The 17823-nt window shown below is 44.6% G+C and overlaps 1 protein-coding gene across 2 annotated transcripts in view; it reads right to left on the bottom strand.

Moving 5' to 3' along the window:
• The window catches only part of ENG (endoglin), an 89372-nt gene that overhangs the window by 45340 nt on the left and 26209 nt on the right, over positions 1 to 17823 (bottom strand). For both annotated transcript variants that reach the window (XM_054997636.1, XM_054997637.1), the window contains exon 3: positions 7225 to 7362. In XM_054997636.1, the coding sequence (XP_054853611.1) occupies positions 7225 to 7362 (138 nt within the window). The remainder of the gene's footprint in view (positions 1 to 7224; positions 7363 to 17823) is intronic.

The raw sequence follows: 17823 nt of genomic DNA, 5'->3' as shown, positions 1-17823 counted from the left end.
CAAGTCTTTCCTGACCCATGGGGGGACATCGCATCACAACGTTTTCTTGGCAGACTTTTAACGAGGTAGTTTGCCATTGCCTTCCCCAGTCATCTACACTTTACCCCCAGGAACCTGGGTACTCATTTTACCGACCTCGGAAGGATGGAAGGCTGAGTCAACCTTGAGCTGGCTACCTGAACCTGGCTTCTGCCAGGATCGAACTCAGGTCGTGAGCAGAACTTGGGCTGCAGTACTACCACTTACCACTCTGTGCCACGGGACTCTTCTCTGTTCATGGTAACTGAATCAAAATTGAACTTTTTGATTCTGTTTATGTCATGTTGCCTCTCAAGCTCGAGTATTCTCTGCTTAATAAGTCTTTTTGCTTGACTGTAACCCATGCTAAGCAATCATTGTTGCGATAGACCGTAAGAGGCTAATTTCCTATCAAGCATTCTGGCCCAAGATGGAGTACTAGAGTCAGTTAACATTAAACTGATAAGGCCTTTGGGAAAGCCCACGGCAGGTCAGATTATTGCTCTGTAAACTAGCAAAATGCCCAGCAGGGGAAGACGATCAATCTTCGGCATATGCAACCGGGGGGAGGAGGAACTCAATGTGGGTGGAGTGTGCCTAAACACAAGACTGGTCCCCATTTTCATCTGTAACTGGGCCCTTCCCTGTCTCTCGCTGCTGACAGATGGGGAGTACTACTGAATGGCTTGTGCATCCAAGAAGGAAACGGGAAGCGGTTATCGGCACAACAAAGAGAATGTTTGGACACGTAGCCACTTCTGTCACTTATAGTTTTTCACGTTTATTTTTACACCTTCAGTCTCACAAATTCTGGAACAGGAAGGACAATTCTCTCCCTGCCCCCTTGCCCCCACCCCCAATAACCTTTGCCGTATTGAAAGAAGAGAACCACAGAGAGAGAGAGAGAGGGGTCAGAAAAAATGTGACAGCTAATCTCGTGCCATGATCAAAGCAATTTTAAGACCTATTGTTGTCTGCTTTGGAATCTGGAAAAAGGCAAGGCGTCAACAATCATCCTGTGGGGTTGGCTGTGCTCAAAGGACTTCTTTGAAGGAGTGGAGCGGGGGCCCAGTGTTGTAAAGAGCAACACCAGTCAAGTTTTGGAAACGTTAAAAATTCGTGAAAAAAATGGTTTTAATCTGCTTTGTTGAGGATGATGCTAATGCTATATTGATTAATTTAAAATATACAGACTCCACTAATTAACCAAAAAGATTTGTCAAGGATAATAATAATGGGGATGGGAGTGGGAACCAACTTTTTAAAAAAAATCCACCTTGAATTATTCTCATCCCCATCGAACTAAGGGCCAAGCTACAAGCGACGAATGACACTTGAAGGGCAAGTGGATCGTGTGGAGCGCAAGTGGAGGGCAAGTAAACAGGGAAAAATACACTTGTCAAGTGTCATTCGTCACTTGCAGCTTGGCCCTAGGATCAAAACAAACAAATACACACATATGCATTGTTGGCTTTAACTGTGAGAGAAAATGAAATCTGTAATGACAGCAAAACTTTATGCAGAATCTTCTTAATATCTACATCATGCTCTTCCTAGATGGTCAAAGTGCTTGATTTTAATATAATCTACCTAAAGAAAAGAATGGTCAGCTTAACATTTTGTCTGTGCCAACTTTTTCTTTCTGTCGAGGAAAACTGGATTCTTGCTGGTTGCCGGAAGCTATTGAAAATATTCCCTTGCTGTGCTTCTAGGCTGCCCCAAAGGAAGGACTTGCAGTCGGCTTCTTATGAACAAACCTGAATCAGCCTGGCACAGCTGTGGGATTTTCCAGGGCTTGGCGGCTCATCTCCTTCTCCATCACTACCCGATTCTGAGTAAGAGGTGGTCCAGCCTCACAGCTTGGCCTCCTGACCTCATGCCAGGCAGGGAATGGAGAGTTCAAGCACAGGCGGCCTCTCGCCTGAGTAGATGGTGCCACTGTTCAATCTGATAGCGCCGCGCACCCTGCCTCCTATCCCGCCCCCATTGTCAGCTTTTTTTTATTCTTAGACACAAATAGGAAAGAGTTTTATTTTGCTAACAAAGCTCACAGACTTGACTGAGCTGGTTGGAGCCAAACCCCATTGCTGACCTTACTCCAAACAGCTAGAGGAAACAGGAGACTTTCCCGAGTTCTGTGCGTCACTCCCGGCTCAGAATGGCGTGCCACTTCTCTCGGCTGGGGTGGGGAGAGGGGAGTAGAGGCTGCAGAGATCTACTGGAAATCCTTGTTCACAAGCCCGCATCTGTTCCAGCTGCCAGGAATGAACCCGATTTTCAAGTCCCCATCCCTGTTCTTGCCTGTTCTGGGGGAACTTTGTCAACATGATGTTAGTGCGAGCCGCTCAATGGAATGTTATTTTGCATGGTGTTCTTGGGGATGAGAATAAGGGTGTTTTATGAGCATCCCTATTGAAGGATATGAGATCAGCGATTTTATCAGAAGTCTTTTCCCAGACAGTTCTAGCAAATGTTTTTACAATTGCATGATTTTATTTATTATGGAAAAACTCAAGGCAGACACCCCCCCACAAATGTTAGTGGCTTAAAGCAGGCCAGTGAAAAATTAACTCCTTTCCATTCTTGACCAAGGCTTCAAGTGTATTTAGAGTTCAAGTTGATAATGCAATTGCAAGCTTTTCTGAGCCTGTTTGGTCTCACACACTGAGGGCTGACTCTATCATGAGGTCCACTAAGGCAGTTGATATAGGTATTGGATTTGGGTGGGTGGTAGTTATAGCTACCTCTCATCTCACCCACGTCCACCCAGGAGCTAAAGCAGCTAAGGCTCCTTGTCCTGTCTTCCTTAACCCTCTTTTAAAATAATGTGGCAAACACACACACACATAAGGCTTTCTAAACTTTTGGAAATTAGTTCCTCATTTTGATTGCTCTGCCAACCTTGCTCATGTGGTTGCTTACAAACTGGCTTGGAGAAAGAAAGTGAAGAAACCTCACTTTTTTTAAAAAAGGGGTTGAGAGGAAAAGTAAACTGCTCTGGCTCCTGTGCTGGAGGGGGGGGGAGGAAGGGGGGCTCAGGCAGCAAAATGCTTTTGGTTAAATGGCTCATCTTGTATTAAAATGTAACGGTAGTCCCCTGTACAAGCACCGAGTCATTACTGACCCATGGGAGCATGTCGCATCACAACTTTTCTTGGCAGACTTTTGTTATGGGGTGGTTTGCCATTGCCTTCCCCGGTCATCTACACTTTACCCCCAGGAAACTGGGTACTCGTTTTACCGACCTTGGAAGGTAAAATGCAGTACTGCAGCTTACCACTGTGCTCATCTTGTATTAATTTCACTTATTTTGTTGAGTTTTCTTCTTTTGATTTTCTTTTGAGAAAGGGTGATATGTCACAGCAGCAAAACACTAGAAACCTCTAAAAAGCACTGATTCACGCTCTGATTTGCCCTCAAAGTTTCCAAACTTTGAAAGTGTAAACAGAAAAAGTAACCTTGCACATCCTCAATTTCACTGAGATGACAAGTTGTAAGCTGCTGCAAGAGTCACAAAACTGCAAGAGTAAAAAACGCGGGAATGCAGGATGCTTAACATCAAGGCTAAAAAATGACGAGCAATTTCTGGATAAATGCTCCAAAGATCCAACTAAACCAATGTGGATTCCAAGAATATTAGTTAACATTTTTTAAAGCATGGTTCTGCTTGGATGGTACCCTGCCTTTGGTCCTGAATTTCATTTTAAACCCCAATCCTGGGCCATTTTCAAACGTTTTACTGGCTCCGGTACGTCATGCAAAACTCCCGCAAGGAAAGCGTCTTCCTGGTGCGATTTCGCATGAGAACCGGGAAATTGCGCCAGGAAGACGCTTTCCTTGCGGGAGCTCTGAGCGACGTACCAGAGCCAGGAAGACGTGTGAAAATGGCCATGATTACTCCGAAGTCAATCCTATCAGTTACAGCACAACTTACTCCCTAGTAAGTGTGCATAAGATTGCAGCCTTCAACCGTTTTTGGCAGCAAGCTTTTTTTATTCAGTTGATTTGATGTTTTAATCTCCATTTTGATTTACCAGTTGCTTGCCCGGAGTTTTCAAGATCGGAGAGGCTAAACATATTAAACAATAAGAGAGACACATGAAGTGCTTTGAACTCTTAATGTATGTCTGCTAAACATTATTATTAAAGGAGGCAACACAGGAAAAAATCAAGCTTCTATAGCAGGGGACTGCTTGCATGAAATACAGGCAGCCATACATTGCCCCAAGATCTTGGAGAGAGAGGCAGAGATGAGAAAGGAAGCAGACGGAATGTGCTAGGAGGAGATCCAATGCCAGCCATGGTCCAGGCACAGTTCTCAATCAGATGGTCAACCCCTGTCTGGGATGTACCATTTCAGAATGGAGGTGGGGACTTATGGAACTGAATGTTCCTTCATTTAAAAAATGCCTTACAATTTCTTTTAAAAATCCCTACCATATCAGAAAGAAGGGGTTTAGCTCAGTCTTCTCCTCCAGCTGCTAGTTTTACAAGCAAATTGAATTGTTTTGTCTGAAGGGGGCTTCTTTATTTGAGCCACCACCCACAGCGCAAAATGGTACACACCAGACAGAGCTAAACCACCTCAGTGAAAACTAGGCTTAGGGTGTCAGTCTAGATCCGGAGAGACCTGGATTCAAATCCTGACTCAGCATGATGTGATCGTTGGACTAGTCACCTCATAGTGTTGTTGTGAGGTCAACATAGGGCAAGGGAGACCCATGTACATCTACTTGAGCTCCTTAGAGGAAGAGCAGGATAAAACTCATTATAAATACATACATATTTAATATCATGGTAGATTAGGGATTCAAACTTAGCGCTCCCAAGTTCAAGCCCAACATTTTAGCCACTGTTCTTCACACAGGTCTGTTTTATACAGTATGAAGAAGCAAGCCCAGGTATGCCACAATGTCTGTATTCAGGAAGTCTGCAGTCAAACAGCTCCCAGACGTGTTTCCCTCTGTGAGCCAAGCTACACGTGACGAATGACACTTGAACGGCAAGTGAACAGACTCACACATATTCCTCCCTGCTCACTTGCGCTCCACTTGCGCTACGTGATCAAGTGGAGCGCAAGTGGAGTGCAAGTGAACAGGGTGGAATACACCTGAGTCTGTTCACTTGCCGTTCAAGTGTTATTCATCACTTGTAGCTTGGCCCTGTGATATGGCTTTCAAATATGGTTTTTTTTCTCATTTCATATTTCACTATTTTAGGTGTTCATTCACTTAAAACGTCTAACATGCACACTTAAAACTGTAATTTGTGCTTGTCACAGATTACAATTTTCGGTGTACAAATCAGATGTTTAAGTGCACATCTAAAATTGTGAAGCATGAATGCAAAGCATACATATTTGCAAAGCAGATCATAAAGGTAAACCACATCGTTAGCTCAATGTGCCGTCTTTTCCTGAGAATCACTTGCATGCCAGAATATGGGTTTGCCTGTCTGTCTTGATTTTGTGAATCCTCCCCTCCCCTTCAGGGCTGACAATTTTTTCCCCCTTACAAGAAATAAAAATCAAAGCATGTGATTAATATTCTCCTGCCAGACTATGCAGTTTATCACCATCCCTAAGTGGAGGCTGAGGTTGGAATTTGAAAGATTTTTTCCAGCTGTTGAAAACGGGAAAGGGAGCCAAGATCTGCTCTATGGAGCCAGGTTGGCTGCTAGTCCAGATGTTGTCTGCCAGATCCCAAATTAGAAGGAATGAAAGAGGACAGAAACAAAGAGAAATAAAAGGAGCGTTCATCATATTTCAAACCCAGGTTGAATCTCATCTTTAAACAGATGCATTAATCTACACCAAGAAGTTATTTTCTGTGCTTTCTTTGTGCGGAAGAGATTAGGGAATTTAAGGTATTAAACTGAAGCACTGTTTCCCGTGGCCTCTACCAGGAGTCCCCAGTGTAGTGCCTATGGGCAACATGGCACCCACCAACATCTTTTCTGGTGCCCACTAGTTACTTTTAGAAAGTGGGCGGAGCCAGATGGAGCACCTGCCCAGCAGGCCACTGGAACTCTGATTGGCTGCGCACATTCAAATAATGCTTTTTCAGCAGCAGCTGCCATGACATTTTCAGTTGTATTCTCTCTCTCAGTCCTCTTTTTCAGTGTATTTTTAAACATTACTCCTCTTGTCCCCTGCACTTGGGCTTCTTCTGTGTGTATGTGGTTGGCTCCACCTCCTATGATGGCCATTTTTTGGTTTCTCCCACAATTCTGTGTCAGAACTGATGCCCACAGGCTCAAAAAGGTCGCCTCCTGGCCTTTATACTTATTCCTTTCATGCCACTCTCACTCCTGGTTAAACAGGTTTGGCAGTTTTTTCCAGCACGCTAAGGCCGGGCAGACTTAAGGAAGAAACCAAAGAGTCCTTTAGCATCTTAAGGCAAAGCCAAAGAAAAACACCAGCACAACGATCAGGCTGAAAGTTACCTTCATATATTTCGCCAAGCAATCCCTTTTACCAAAAATGGTTATTGTTTTGATTGGGCTAATGGATTGTTATATTTGTGTTAAATGATTGTATTGTACATTATCTGCGTTGGTAGGTGGTTCATAATAGTTTAATTGATGTTTTAGATATTTATGATCTGATAGGTAATTTTTAGCTCTATTAATCATATGGATTAATGACTGTGTTATGTTTGTTTATCCGAGTTTATTATATCTGTATTATGCAGGTTAAATAAAATATTTAATAAAAGAAAAAAACCCTAAAAAATCCCAGTATTTTCCTACAAGGCTTTTTTTAAAAAGTGTATTTTAAAGGGGGGGATTTTCTGTCTCACACACACACAGTTCTTTTGTTCCATTGCTACCTCACCTCAGACAGATTTTGTAGGATTTTGAAGTCATGCTAAACCTGCAAGACCTATTCACTTGATTCAAGGTGCAACTATTTGCATATTCTCATCCAAAGCAGCGCCATTCCAAATCCCAAAGGGATTTGGGGGATTATGGAGACAAAACTTTTATTCGGGTTAAACCTTATCCATCCATCTGACAACGGCTGTAGTGACCTGGCAGGAAGGTGATCACAGCATTTAAAGTCCAAAATAATTCTGGAAATCGCAGCCTGCTTCTCATTCCACCCCATCCTGCAAATCTATCGTTCCACTATTTTATACAGTGGTGGGTTCTACTGCGTCATTTTGCTAATACGGCTGCAGAGAAAAATACAGGGCAAATACTCACGTAGATGAAGGTGAGGGGCAGATCCTCCGCATGGACAGTCAAAAAGGAGAAGGAATTGGCGCCCACCACAAATACCACTTTCCGCGGCTGGGTGTTGTTTCCTTCTGCTGCTGATATGTTCAGGTGGAGCTGGGACACCTGAGACAGGAAAGAGCAAGAGGAGCAGTCAAGTTTTTTCCAGATCAGGAGAAAGATTCTGATCAATGGGATATGCAGTTCATAAAGACACTCTGCGTCTCGTGGTGCAGAGTGGTAAGCTGCAGTACTGCAGCCCAAGCTCTGCTCACGACCTGAATTCGATCCTGGTGGAAGCCGGGTTCAAGTAGCCGGCTCAAGATTGACTCAGCCTTCCATCCTTCCGAGCTTGGTAAAATGAGTACCCAGTTACCTGGGGGTAAAGTGTAGATGACTGGGGAAGGCAATGGCAAACCACCCCATGACAAGTCTGCCAAGAAAACATTGTGATGCGAAGTCCTCCATGGGTCAGTAATGACTCGGTGCTTGCACAGGGGACTACCTTTACCTTTACCTTCTGCAACAGAGAAGGTAGCCTTTGGAACATACATCATATTATGATCAACAATCAGCTTTCTGAAGGTTTTTCTCACATAATGCAAGAATTGCTCAATTGCTGCCCAGGATCCAGATATTTTCCCCTCCACAAAGCATCTATGTCTCCAGAGCCTAAACAGTTTCCCAACAGTGACTTCAGTTTCCCCTGTCACAATATAGTAAAGAGTCCCATAGCACCTTTAAGACTAACCAACTTTATTGTAGCATAAGCTTTCAAGAACCACAGTTCTCTTCGTCAGATGCATCTTCATCAGATGCAACTGTGGTTCTCAAAAGTTCATGCTACAATAAAGTTAGTTAGTCTTAAAGGTGCTACTGGACTCTTTATTTTGCGACTACACACTAACTCAGTGAACTCCTCTGGATCTATGATCCTGTCACAATGCGGCAATGCAATTCTTTCCTCCAGCTAGAGAGGCCACTGCAATTTGAAATGTTCTGTGGAACATAGCTGCATGTGTTTCATGCATCAATGGACAATGCCTGTGATATCAGTGCTGATGAAGAATGCATTTCTCTCCCCATACCCACATTGTTTGTTATTTTTAAACCTTAAGCTTTGAATGCCTTCAATGGTGGCACACTCTTCTGCTATGCACTCAGCCAGTGAAAAAATTGAGTCATCATTTTATGAAATTTGTATTCTAGCCGAAGCAAGCCAACCATCTTTCCTTACAGCTATTAAGATACTTGCTTGGAATTGTGGCCAATGCCTGGAGAAAATTCAAATGCAAAATTTTCAGCAGTCAGGGAATGGAGGTTTGGAACTGGTCTTAAACTTTTTCTTGAAGTAAACAAGGTAAATCTGCATCACTTTTCTGGATGCCAAATTTGGATTTTTGCTTGCTTTTGTTTTGCTTCATGTGGAGACAGAATTTAATTCTCCTCACCGCCACTTTTTAGATGGATGAGCAGGTTTTTTGGCATGCAAGATAAACTGAGATCGTCAGGCCATCCAGAGCCTGTTGTCAGAGTCAGTGTATCATCTGAAATATTGTGAAGTAATAACAAGGGAGTTCACTAAACATGTACTCACACATGTACTCACTAGCCATAAGGAGAAGGGAACTGCCAGAAGGTGAAACGTAGGTTGATCTGCGCCTAAGCAGCCTCTCATTTTTGAAATTAAAGCAATGTCACAATAAAGGTGAGAAGGTTTCTGAACATGTGGAGAATGTAATCTCAACAATGTGAAATGTTCCCCTACACACAATTGTGAATACTTTTTTTGTCAGTGACCTTGCCTTCTGGGCAGTTTTGAATCCTAGTTTTTCCCAGGTTAGGAACTATTATTAATGCAATATAACTAAAACGTTTTCAAAATGGTATTCCTGTGTTGTACCACTTCAGACTGTAGGCAGGGGACTAAAAAAAATTAGTTGCACATTAGAACAAAAATAAAACTGCCATAGCATGTCAGGGAGAAAGTGCTAGCTTAACCATTGTTGACATTTTTTTTAATGTGGAGGGACTATAGAGGAGTATTCAGTCTGAAACAGTACAGGTTGTCAGTTGGACCTAGGTCATTTTATGTTGAAATATTATGACGGCCTGTTATGTGTGGGCTTTGTAGCTGAAGGCAGAGCCAGTGTGCCCTTCCTGACCAAAGAATCCTGTCAGAAGCTGCTGGAAAAGCAGCCAAAAATCAAAGAAAACAAAATATGAAGAGAGATGGGTCCGGGCAGTCTCTCAACAACAACACTCTCTTCAAACACAACCCGCTCCATAGCAATGGCATGCGCGAAGGAGGAAATCGGACTCTGTGGGTGGCTGTGGGACCCCTCAAGTCACTCCAGGCTTGCGTTGGCAAAGGCCTGCTTCTATTTTTATCCCGCTGCCTTTTTCAGGGGCCATTGTTTCTCCCCTCCAGAACGGCGGCAAGCTTTCTTCTGCCCCCTTGAGCACGGGGATCTGCTTATAGAAACCGGCTTCCAGTAATTCTTTTCGGCCTGGAGCCGGGTCTCTCTCTCTGGCCCTCCCTCCCTCGCCGCTCGGTCGCGGCTGGGAGCCAGTTGTCTGAATGCCACAGTCGTGACATCAGGGGCCGGCTCCCTCCTCCCCCACAATCTCCTTCGTGTATAAACACAAGGGACTCCATCCTATTTACCGATGGGATAGGATGAATATCATTTCCTAGGCATCGAGGCCATGGCCATTTCCAGGCCGACGTCTCCATCAACAGACCCCAATGGCTGGTTCAGAGGGCACAGACGTGGGAACTATAAAAGTGGGCTGGCTGCTGTCGGTCAAGGAGGAGCATGTAAACATTAGGGCTACACTGAGCTTTTCATCAGGGAGATCCTGTAGAGACCTAAAGCATTAGTAACTTCAATTGCTGCGGCACTGTAGTCATTTTACGCAAAGAGGACCTGTGCTTCCCTGGCCCTTCCTCCCTTCACACAAATTCTTCACGGTCTTCTTGACCTAACCCCATATTTGACCTAACTCCATATTTCCTACCATGTCATACCTCATCCTGTGTCAAGTTTCCTTCAAGACACAAATTCATGGAGGATGCTTCTATCAGTGGCTAGCAGCCACAATAGCTAAGTGAAACCTGTATGGTCTGTGACAGACGCTTGAGACAAGACTCGTACATGGAATAGTGGTAGTTTAACATCTACCACTGTCTCACAATCATTAGCGTAACCAAAATATTTCTCACAATCATCTTTTTATCCTATCCTTCCTTTGAGGAGAGCACAGTTCTCTCCATCCCATTTGATGTTCATAACCCTGTAAAGTTCACCTGATGACTAGCTGAAGATCACTGAGAGCCAAGCTACAAGTGAGGAATGACACTTGCCTGGCAAGTGAACAAACTCACGTGTATTCCTCCCTGTTCACTTGCCATTCACTTGCGCTCCGAGCGCAAGTGCATGGCAAGTGAACAGGGAGGAATACACGTGAGTCTTTTCACTTGCCAGGCAAGTGTCATTCCTCACTTGTAGCTTGGCTCTCAGTGTCGAGCTCTGGCAGAATGAAGGTTTGAACCTGGGTCAGCACAGTCCTAGTCTAACGATCCAACTTAAGACCATTTTCTTCCACAGAACCTTTCATGAATCACTTGATGGGCTTTTCTACCAATGCCTGGTTTGCCAATCAATCACTCCTTGTGTTATATATTTAACTTGCAAAATCTCCACGCGGACATCGTCACTACACAGCACACAGATTGATGCTGATAAAATATACATACCCATTGGCAGGAATGGGCAGAGCTTTAACGGAGGCCTACTTAACTTCTCACTGCAGTGGATCATCCTGTCTTTAGGCTATAGAATTTCAGACCATCAGGTGCAGACTCATGTGGCTGGATGCTCTTCTGAACAAGAGTTCCTGCACACAGAAAACTAATGGGTCAGGGTGTCATGATCTGGCCGTGCCAGGGAGGCCTAGCAAGGCCTCAGAAGCCTGTTAGCAGTGAGAATAGGCCTGCCTACAATTCCCAGGAGCCCCTGGGCTGTTTTGGCACCCTTTGGGGCCAATCAGAACACAGGGGGCTAACACTATATAAGTCTGGAAGGGGAAAAGCCTGGGGTCTTCCTCCCAGGGAGCAGGCCAGAGGAGGTTTCTGCTAGGGGGAGAGGCCCTCATCCAGGTGGGGTGAGAAGACAGGCCTGGCAGACGGAGGGACAGGGAGTTGTCTTGCTAGGGCCTTTTGTTTATTTTGCTTTCACCCATCTATTGTTGCTAAGGCACCTTGCTTCTTTGTTTGATATTAACTGACCTCCTTGTAAATAAATCCTTTTGTTTGTGGTTACTCTGCTGGGTCCTCACCTGTTTATTGGCCAAGCTATGGAGGTCAGAAGGGTTGGTACTCTGGGCCTTCCCAAGGGACTCTAAATCCCAGAGTGGTGGCAGTGTAAGGTGGTTCACCCCACCTGAGGCATGACACAGGGCATGACTGTAACACCGGTTTCTTCATTCTGACTGACATCCTGCCCAAACATTTGAACAGGATCAGGGCTTTTTTTCAGGGGGAATGCGGGGGAACGGAGTTCCGGCACCTCTTGAAAATACTCGGCAATAGTGCTTGAAAATAATATGATTTCAAAGAGGTGTGTTCCTTCCTCATTTTCCTCTTTGAGAGTTCCGCCACTTCTTTTCCCAGAAACGCCCCCCGCCCTCCCGAACAGGATCATGTACCTATGGCTTGGACAGCAAAGTTTGGCAGCGATTAGGACGTGACCATGTCTAACTCTAAGGCATCATCTGTCATTTTCTGAACACTGAACCTCTGCTAAAGGACAGGACTTTGGGGGAGTTTTATTTGACAACCGTTACCCCAAAACTGTAGTTGGCACACTAGGGTTGCCAGCTCTGCCAGTTGGGACATGATCACAGAGATCTGATGATAAGTTAGCCCTTCTCTTTCAGCCTCTGCCTCAAAGAGTTGTTGTGAGTGTGGGTAATGTACAACACCCTGAGATTCTTGGAGGAAGTGGGTATAAATACAAAAAATGATAAAATAAGATTCAGAGCATGCATGAACACACAGTAATAAAAATACTCTGGAGATATTTCATGTGTCTGCTTCACATCTTTAGATGCAAGAAAGACTAAAGAAAAAAAGAGCCAGTTTGGTGTAGTGGTTAAGAGCGGCAGGACTCTAATCTGGAGAACCAGGTTTGATTTCCCACTCCTCTGCTTGAAGCCAGCTGGGAGACCTTGGGTCAGTCACAGCTCTCTCAGATCTCTCTCAGCCCCACCCACCTCACAGGGTGATTGCTGTGGGGATAATAACACACTTTGTAAACTGCTCTGAGTGGGTGTTAAGTTGTCCTGAAGGGCAGTATATAAATCGAATGTTGTTGCTGTTATATTTTGCCTAACATCCTAATCCATGCAATGAGACACTTCAAAGCAATGGTCTCCCAACATCTGGTACCAGGAAACTTATCAGTGGACATCATGTTGAGGATCACTAGTTTAAAGGCATTTGGTTGCCCTAATATCACTTACATGTGCCCTACCCCAAATAATTACATCAGATGCTCAATTCTCTTATTCAGTTTTTTGTATCTCTATTAATTGTTCTTAAACTGTATCCCGGAACTACCAGCAATCCTAGGTGCACTTTCTTGTGATTTAATAATGATGATGATGATGAAAATTAACACAGTGCTGAAAAGCTACAAATTACTTGGAAGTTTCCATTCATGTGCTGAAGAGACAACCCTTTAAAATGTAAACTACAATCACGCCTTGCCTCTTCTGCAATACAAACGGCTGCAATGGCAAATTCATACAAACCATTCTCCCAGTTTGCACAGTTTCTCCTTGTGCATAGAACACAACGGAGTTTTAGCTCAGAAGACTTTCAAGTGTCTGTCCCACATAGTGGTTGTGTGAGGTAAGGAAATGACATAATCTGCAAAGAACAAGCCAACCAACCATAATGGCCGTCCTCAGGACAAAATAAAGTTTAATGACTCCTCTATCTGCAGAAGCTTTCTCTGGATCTAGCTGAAAGTACAGAATACAACAAACGTCAAGCCGAGCCACTCTGTCTCCCTCTTACTGCACATAATAAAGAGTGTAAACATCACACCCAGGACTCAGACACAAAGCTACAGGGGAAACTGCCAACTCTGCCTGCCCTTGCTTGTCTCCAGGCGGGTTGTGTTTATTTGTGTGGCCACATAGCTAAGGCGAGGAAAGAAATAGCTCCCTTTTCTACAAGCTCGACTTTGGATGAAGAGGGCAGCCATCTTGTTATCAGAATAGGGGCAATGGCACTTGCGTAGCAATTTAGCAGTTGAGATTGACAAAGCATAAAAATGGCTACTGAGAGTAGGAGGGAGAAGCATGTAGTGTTACCAACCCTGGGGCCGTTTTCACACTACTTACTTGCTTCCAGAACATTGCGAAACATAGAGCAAAAATCACGGAAGATAGCATCTTTTCGCGGGAGTTTTGTGCGATGTCGTGCAAAACTCTCGCAAGAAAACGCTACCTTCTGCGGTTTTTGCGCTATGTTTCGCAATGTTCTGGAAGCAAGTAAGTAGTGTGAAAACGGCCTGGGTTGGGAAATTCCTGAAAATTTGAAGGGAGGATGGAGCCTGGGGAAGGGCAGGGGTGGAGAGGGGAGGGACCTCAGCAGGGTTTAATGCCCTAAAGTCCAGCCTTCAATGCAGCCATTTTCTCCAGAAGAATGATCTCTGTAGTCTAGAGACCAGATAAAATTCTGGAAGAGATCCAGGCACCACCTGAAAGTTGGTAACCCAATGTCAATGGGAGGAGCAAAGGTGCAGGACTTCCAAAACAAAAGCACTAACTTATCATGAAACACTTCTTGAACAACATCTGATCAACAGAAATCGCTATCACACAAACCTGGAAGACACAGGGCAAAGCTAGAAGTGACGAATTACACTTGAATGGCAAGTGAACAGACTCACATGTATTTCTCCCTGTTCACTTGCGCTCTACTCGATCCACACAGTGATCGAGTGGAGTGCAAGCGGAGCGCAAGTGAACAGGGAGGAATACACGTGAGTCTGTTCACTTGCCATTCGAGTGTAATTCATCACTTCTAGCTTGGCCCACAGTTACAAAACTTCAGTTAAAACAGTCACAGATGAGCTGATAAAACACATACAAAGAACTGCAACTAGTCAATATTATAAGATGAGGGAATGTTCTAATAATAATTGTCCTAATATTATATTCATCTTTGATCCTTCATATACTGCAAGAACGTCAGTTAGATATCCTTACTACATTGTGTTACAGCCATAAATAATACCATTTACATTGGTAGAGATCTTTCCAAAATCGTATTTAACATCAAAAAGTAGTGATGCACCCAAGTTTTAATATGGTGGGAGAGGGAGAAAAAATTCTCTCTGTCCACTCTCTTTATCCCATGCACCATCTTATAAACCTCTTGTCTCCCATTAGTCTCCACTTTCTAAACTGAAAAGTCTCAGACTCTTCAGCCTTCCCTTATAGGAAAGGTGTTGCAACCATTCTAAGCATCTTGCTTGCCCTCTTCTGTACTTTTTACTGCTCTGCAATGTCCTTTGTGAGATACGGTGATCAGAACTGCACACAGTATTCCAAATGAGGCAGCACCTTAGATCTATATGGGGGGATTATAATATTGGCTATTTTATCTTCAAACCCTTTCCTAATGATCCTCAGCAGAGAGTTTGCAGTTGTCACTGCTGCAGCACACTGGGCTGACATTTTCATTGAGCTTTCCACTATAACCCCAAGGTCTCTTTCCCTCTTGGTCTCAGCAAGTTCAGACCCCAAGCCTGTACAGGCAAACTTGTATGCCATTCTGTATTCCTTGTAGAATGGGCAGAATGAAAAATTAATAAACAGATGAATAAAACTCTCAAATCCTTGTTGTTGTTGTTGTTGTGGAACTGCAGAATGTCACTGAAATTCTACTGTTGGCAAACCTCTGGGGCAACCCAAATATGCTTGGCTGAAGGAGGAGTAAATAATTTTCACATTTTGCCCCCAGCAATTCTGCCTGTGTGACACTTGAATGGCAAGTGAACAGACCACTTGTATTCCTCCCTGTTCACTTATGCTCCACTTGATCACTGAGGGCCAAGCTACAAGTGACGAATGACACTAGAATGGCAAGTGAACAGATTCACGTGTATTCCTCCCTGTTCACTTGTACTCCACTTGATCACATAGAGCCAAGCTACAAGTGAGGAATGACACTTGCCTGGCAAGTGAACAGACTCACGTGTATTCCTCCCTGTTCACTTGCCATACACGTGAGTCTGTTCACTGGCCAGGCAAGTGTCATTCCTCACTTGTAGCTTGGCTCGTAGTGATCGAGTGGAGTGCAAGTGGAGCGCAAGTGAACAGGGAAGAATACACTTGAGTGTTCACTTGCCGTTCAAGTGTCATTCCTCACTTGTAGCTTGGCCCTACGCCCTCTGGCTGCCCTAACTAGAAAGCTTTGGAGGTGAATGGAACTCTGGATGTTTCCAAATCCTTTCCTCCCTGATTTACCGGGGGCACTGCCAAAGTAGGCATAGTAAATGCATGGCACATCTGTCTTTTTTCCAAAGCAGCTGTGGTGTGTTTCTGAAATAGGCTGACACATCCCAAACGCCTCCCCTTCCTTCCTCCCTGAGCTGCCTAGCCAACCTCTTCTAAAGTAGCAAGCGTCTGCACAGAGGAGTTTACAAGATTTCTGCTGTCTGAAAACCTTGTAAATTCCGCTTTAACTGCTGGCACCATCGATGGAATAGAAGACCAGAAGGAAACAGGAAACAGAGATTAAAGCCAGCTCCTTGGGAGTGCACTACAGAGAAGTCCCAGCTGGACCTGGACCTGGGAACCCTCTTAAAAATACTAACAAATTCTATACAGATTGTCAGGCTAAAATGCCAAGCAGAGAAAGGAAGGGAGGAGAGAGAGCCTCATAGGAGGCAAAGATGGATTCCCAGTTCCTCCAGTAACTTCTCTGCTCTCCTTTATCTTTCCTTACAACTCAGTTCTTTGGCAAAGACTTCCCTGATCCACCGGAACCATACCACATCTGCTTTGTTTCTCCATTTCCATGGCTACCTTGTCAATATCTCATCTCTCGGTCCAATTTGCATCAGTAAACTGTAACCTTTCTGTGCCGGGGTGTGTGCTGAAGTTTTAAAAGCCTCGGAGCAAGCCAAGCCTGCTGGCCCCTGCCGCATTGCTGTGGGGGCTTCTTGGTTAGCAGCATCAATGACAGACATAGGCTTGCTGTCACCTCTTCCCACACCACCACTGGCTGGCTTTAACAGCCAGACAGCAACATGAGAGAAGGCAATAGGCTAATCCTCCTGGGCCATTGTCATCTCCCTTGGTCTTGTGTGAACTGATCAGTTCCTGTGTCACTGATAGACCTTGGGATTCTACATAGCTTCACTGGGCCCCCAGTCACCCTCCAGGGCAGCGGCCCACCAGGAATGTCCTGGTAACTTAGAGTGCCAGTCCACCCCTGCATCTGTGGTGCATCCAGCACTTTGCACACCTGTGGCCATTTAAATAGAAAGAGAATATAGCCAGGCATGCAGCAAAGGATATTGGCACAAGAAGAGACCCCAGAATCAATTGTAGAAAACAAGGACTTTGGGCCAAGCTACAAGTGACGAATGACACGCCTGGCAAGTGAACAGACTCAAGTGTATTCCTCCCTGTTCACTTGCCGTTCATTTGCTCTCCACTTGATCAAGTGGAGCGCAAGTGGAGGGCAAGTGAACAGGGAGGAATACACGTGAGTCTGGTCACTTGCCAGGCAAGTGTCATTCGTCACTTGTAGCGTGGCCGTTTGTCTATTCTAGGCATAGCTTTCAGGGCCAAACTAGACATTACAGGAAGGATAAGAAGTATGTGTCCATTTGTTCACATCTAAAGCAGGAGTGGATTGGTCTAATTTTTTTTAAAACAAAGAGGGAGCATGCAGGCAAGAGGAATTAAACCTGGGCTCTCTCAGGCCCAGGTTTAATTTGGTGGACTTCATCATTGCTCTGATACTGCAAGCAAACTGGATTGTAAGAGCTCTTCTGACAGCAATGGGAGGCACAGGAGGTGGCAGGGATTGTCTTCCCTCACCATGTGTTCTGTTTTTGTTAAAAAACAAATCCCAAGCCTCCCGCTTGATATCTGAATGGTGTACACAATGTAGCTCACTGCCAATCACATCTAGATTGCTTCCACACTGGGAAGATTCCCTGTCTTGTTCTTCTTGGAGCTGCGAATGCAAAGGGACTTGCTACAGCAACTGGAGCTGAGCCTGCATGGGTCAATTAAACCGGTTCAGTTCCCATACTGCAGCGGTTTTTTTCCTGACCATCTGCACCAGATTTGCCCTCATGAGTAATCACTCTGGACACTATGCGGCTTTCCCCTGGTTTTCCTGGGAGCACTTATAGCCTGACTTTTTAAAAAAAATCTGCTTTGCAGTAGGCTGTTTCCCTGTGCATATTCTTTATTCCGTTTTTGGTGTTCCACCCTCTTCCCCTCTCTCCCACCCCCCTGCCAGCCTGCTACATTGTGATTGGCTACTCT

This window comes from Eublepharis macularius, chromosome 14 (genome assembly GCF_028583425.1).
Source record: "Eublepharis macularius isolate TG4126 chromosome 14, MPM_Emac_v1.0, whole genome shotgun sequence".
NCBI lineage: Eukaryota > Metazoa > Chordata > Lepidosauria > Squamata > Eublepharidae > Eublepharis > Eublepharis macularius.
The sequence above is the reverse complement of the archived record's forward strand: the minus strand, read 5'-3'. Positions and strand labels throughout refer to the sequence as shown.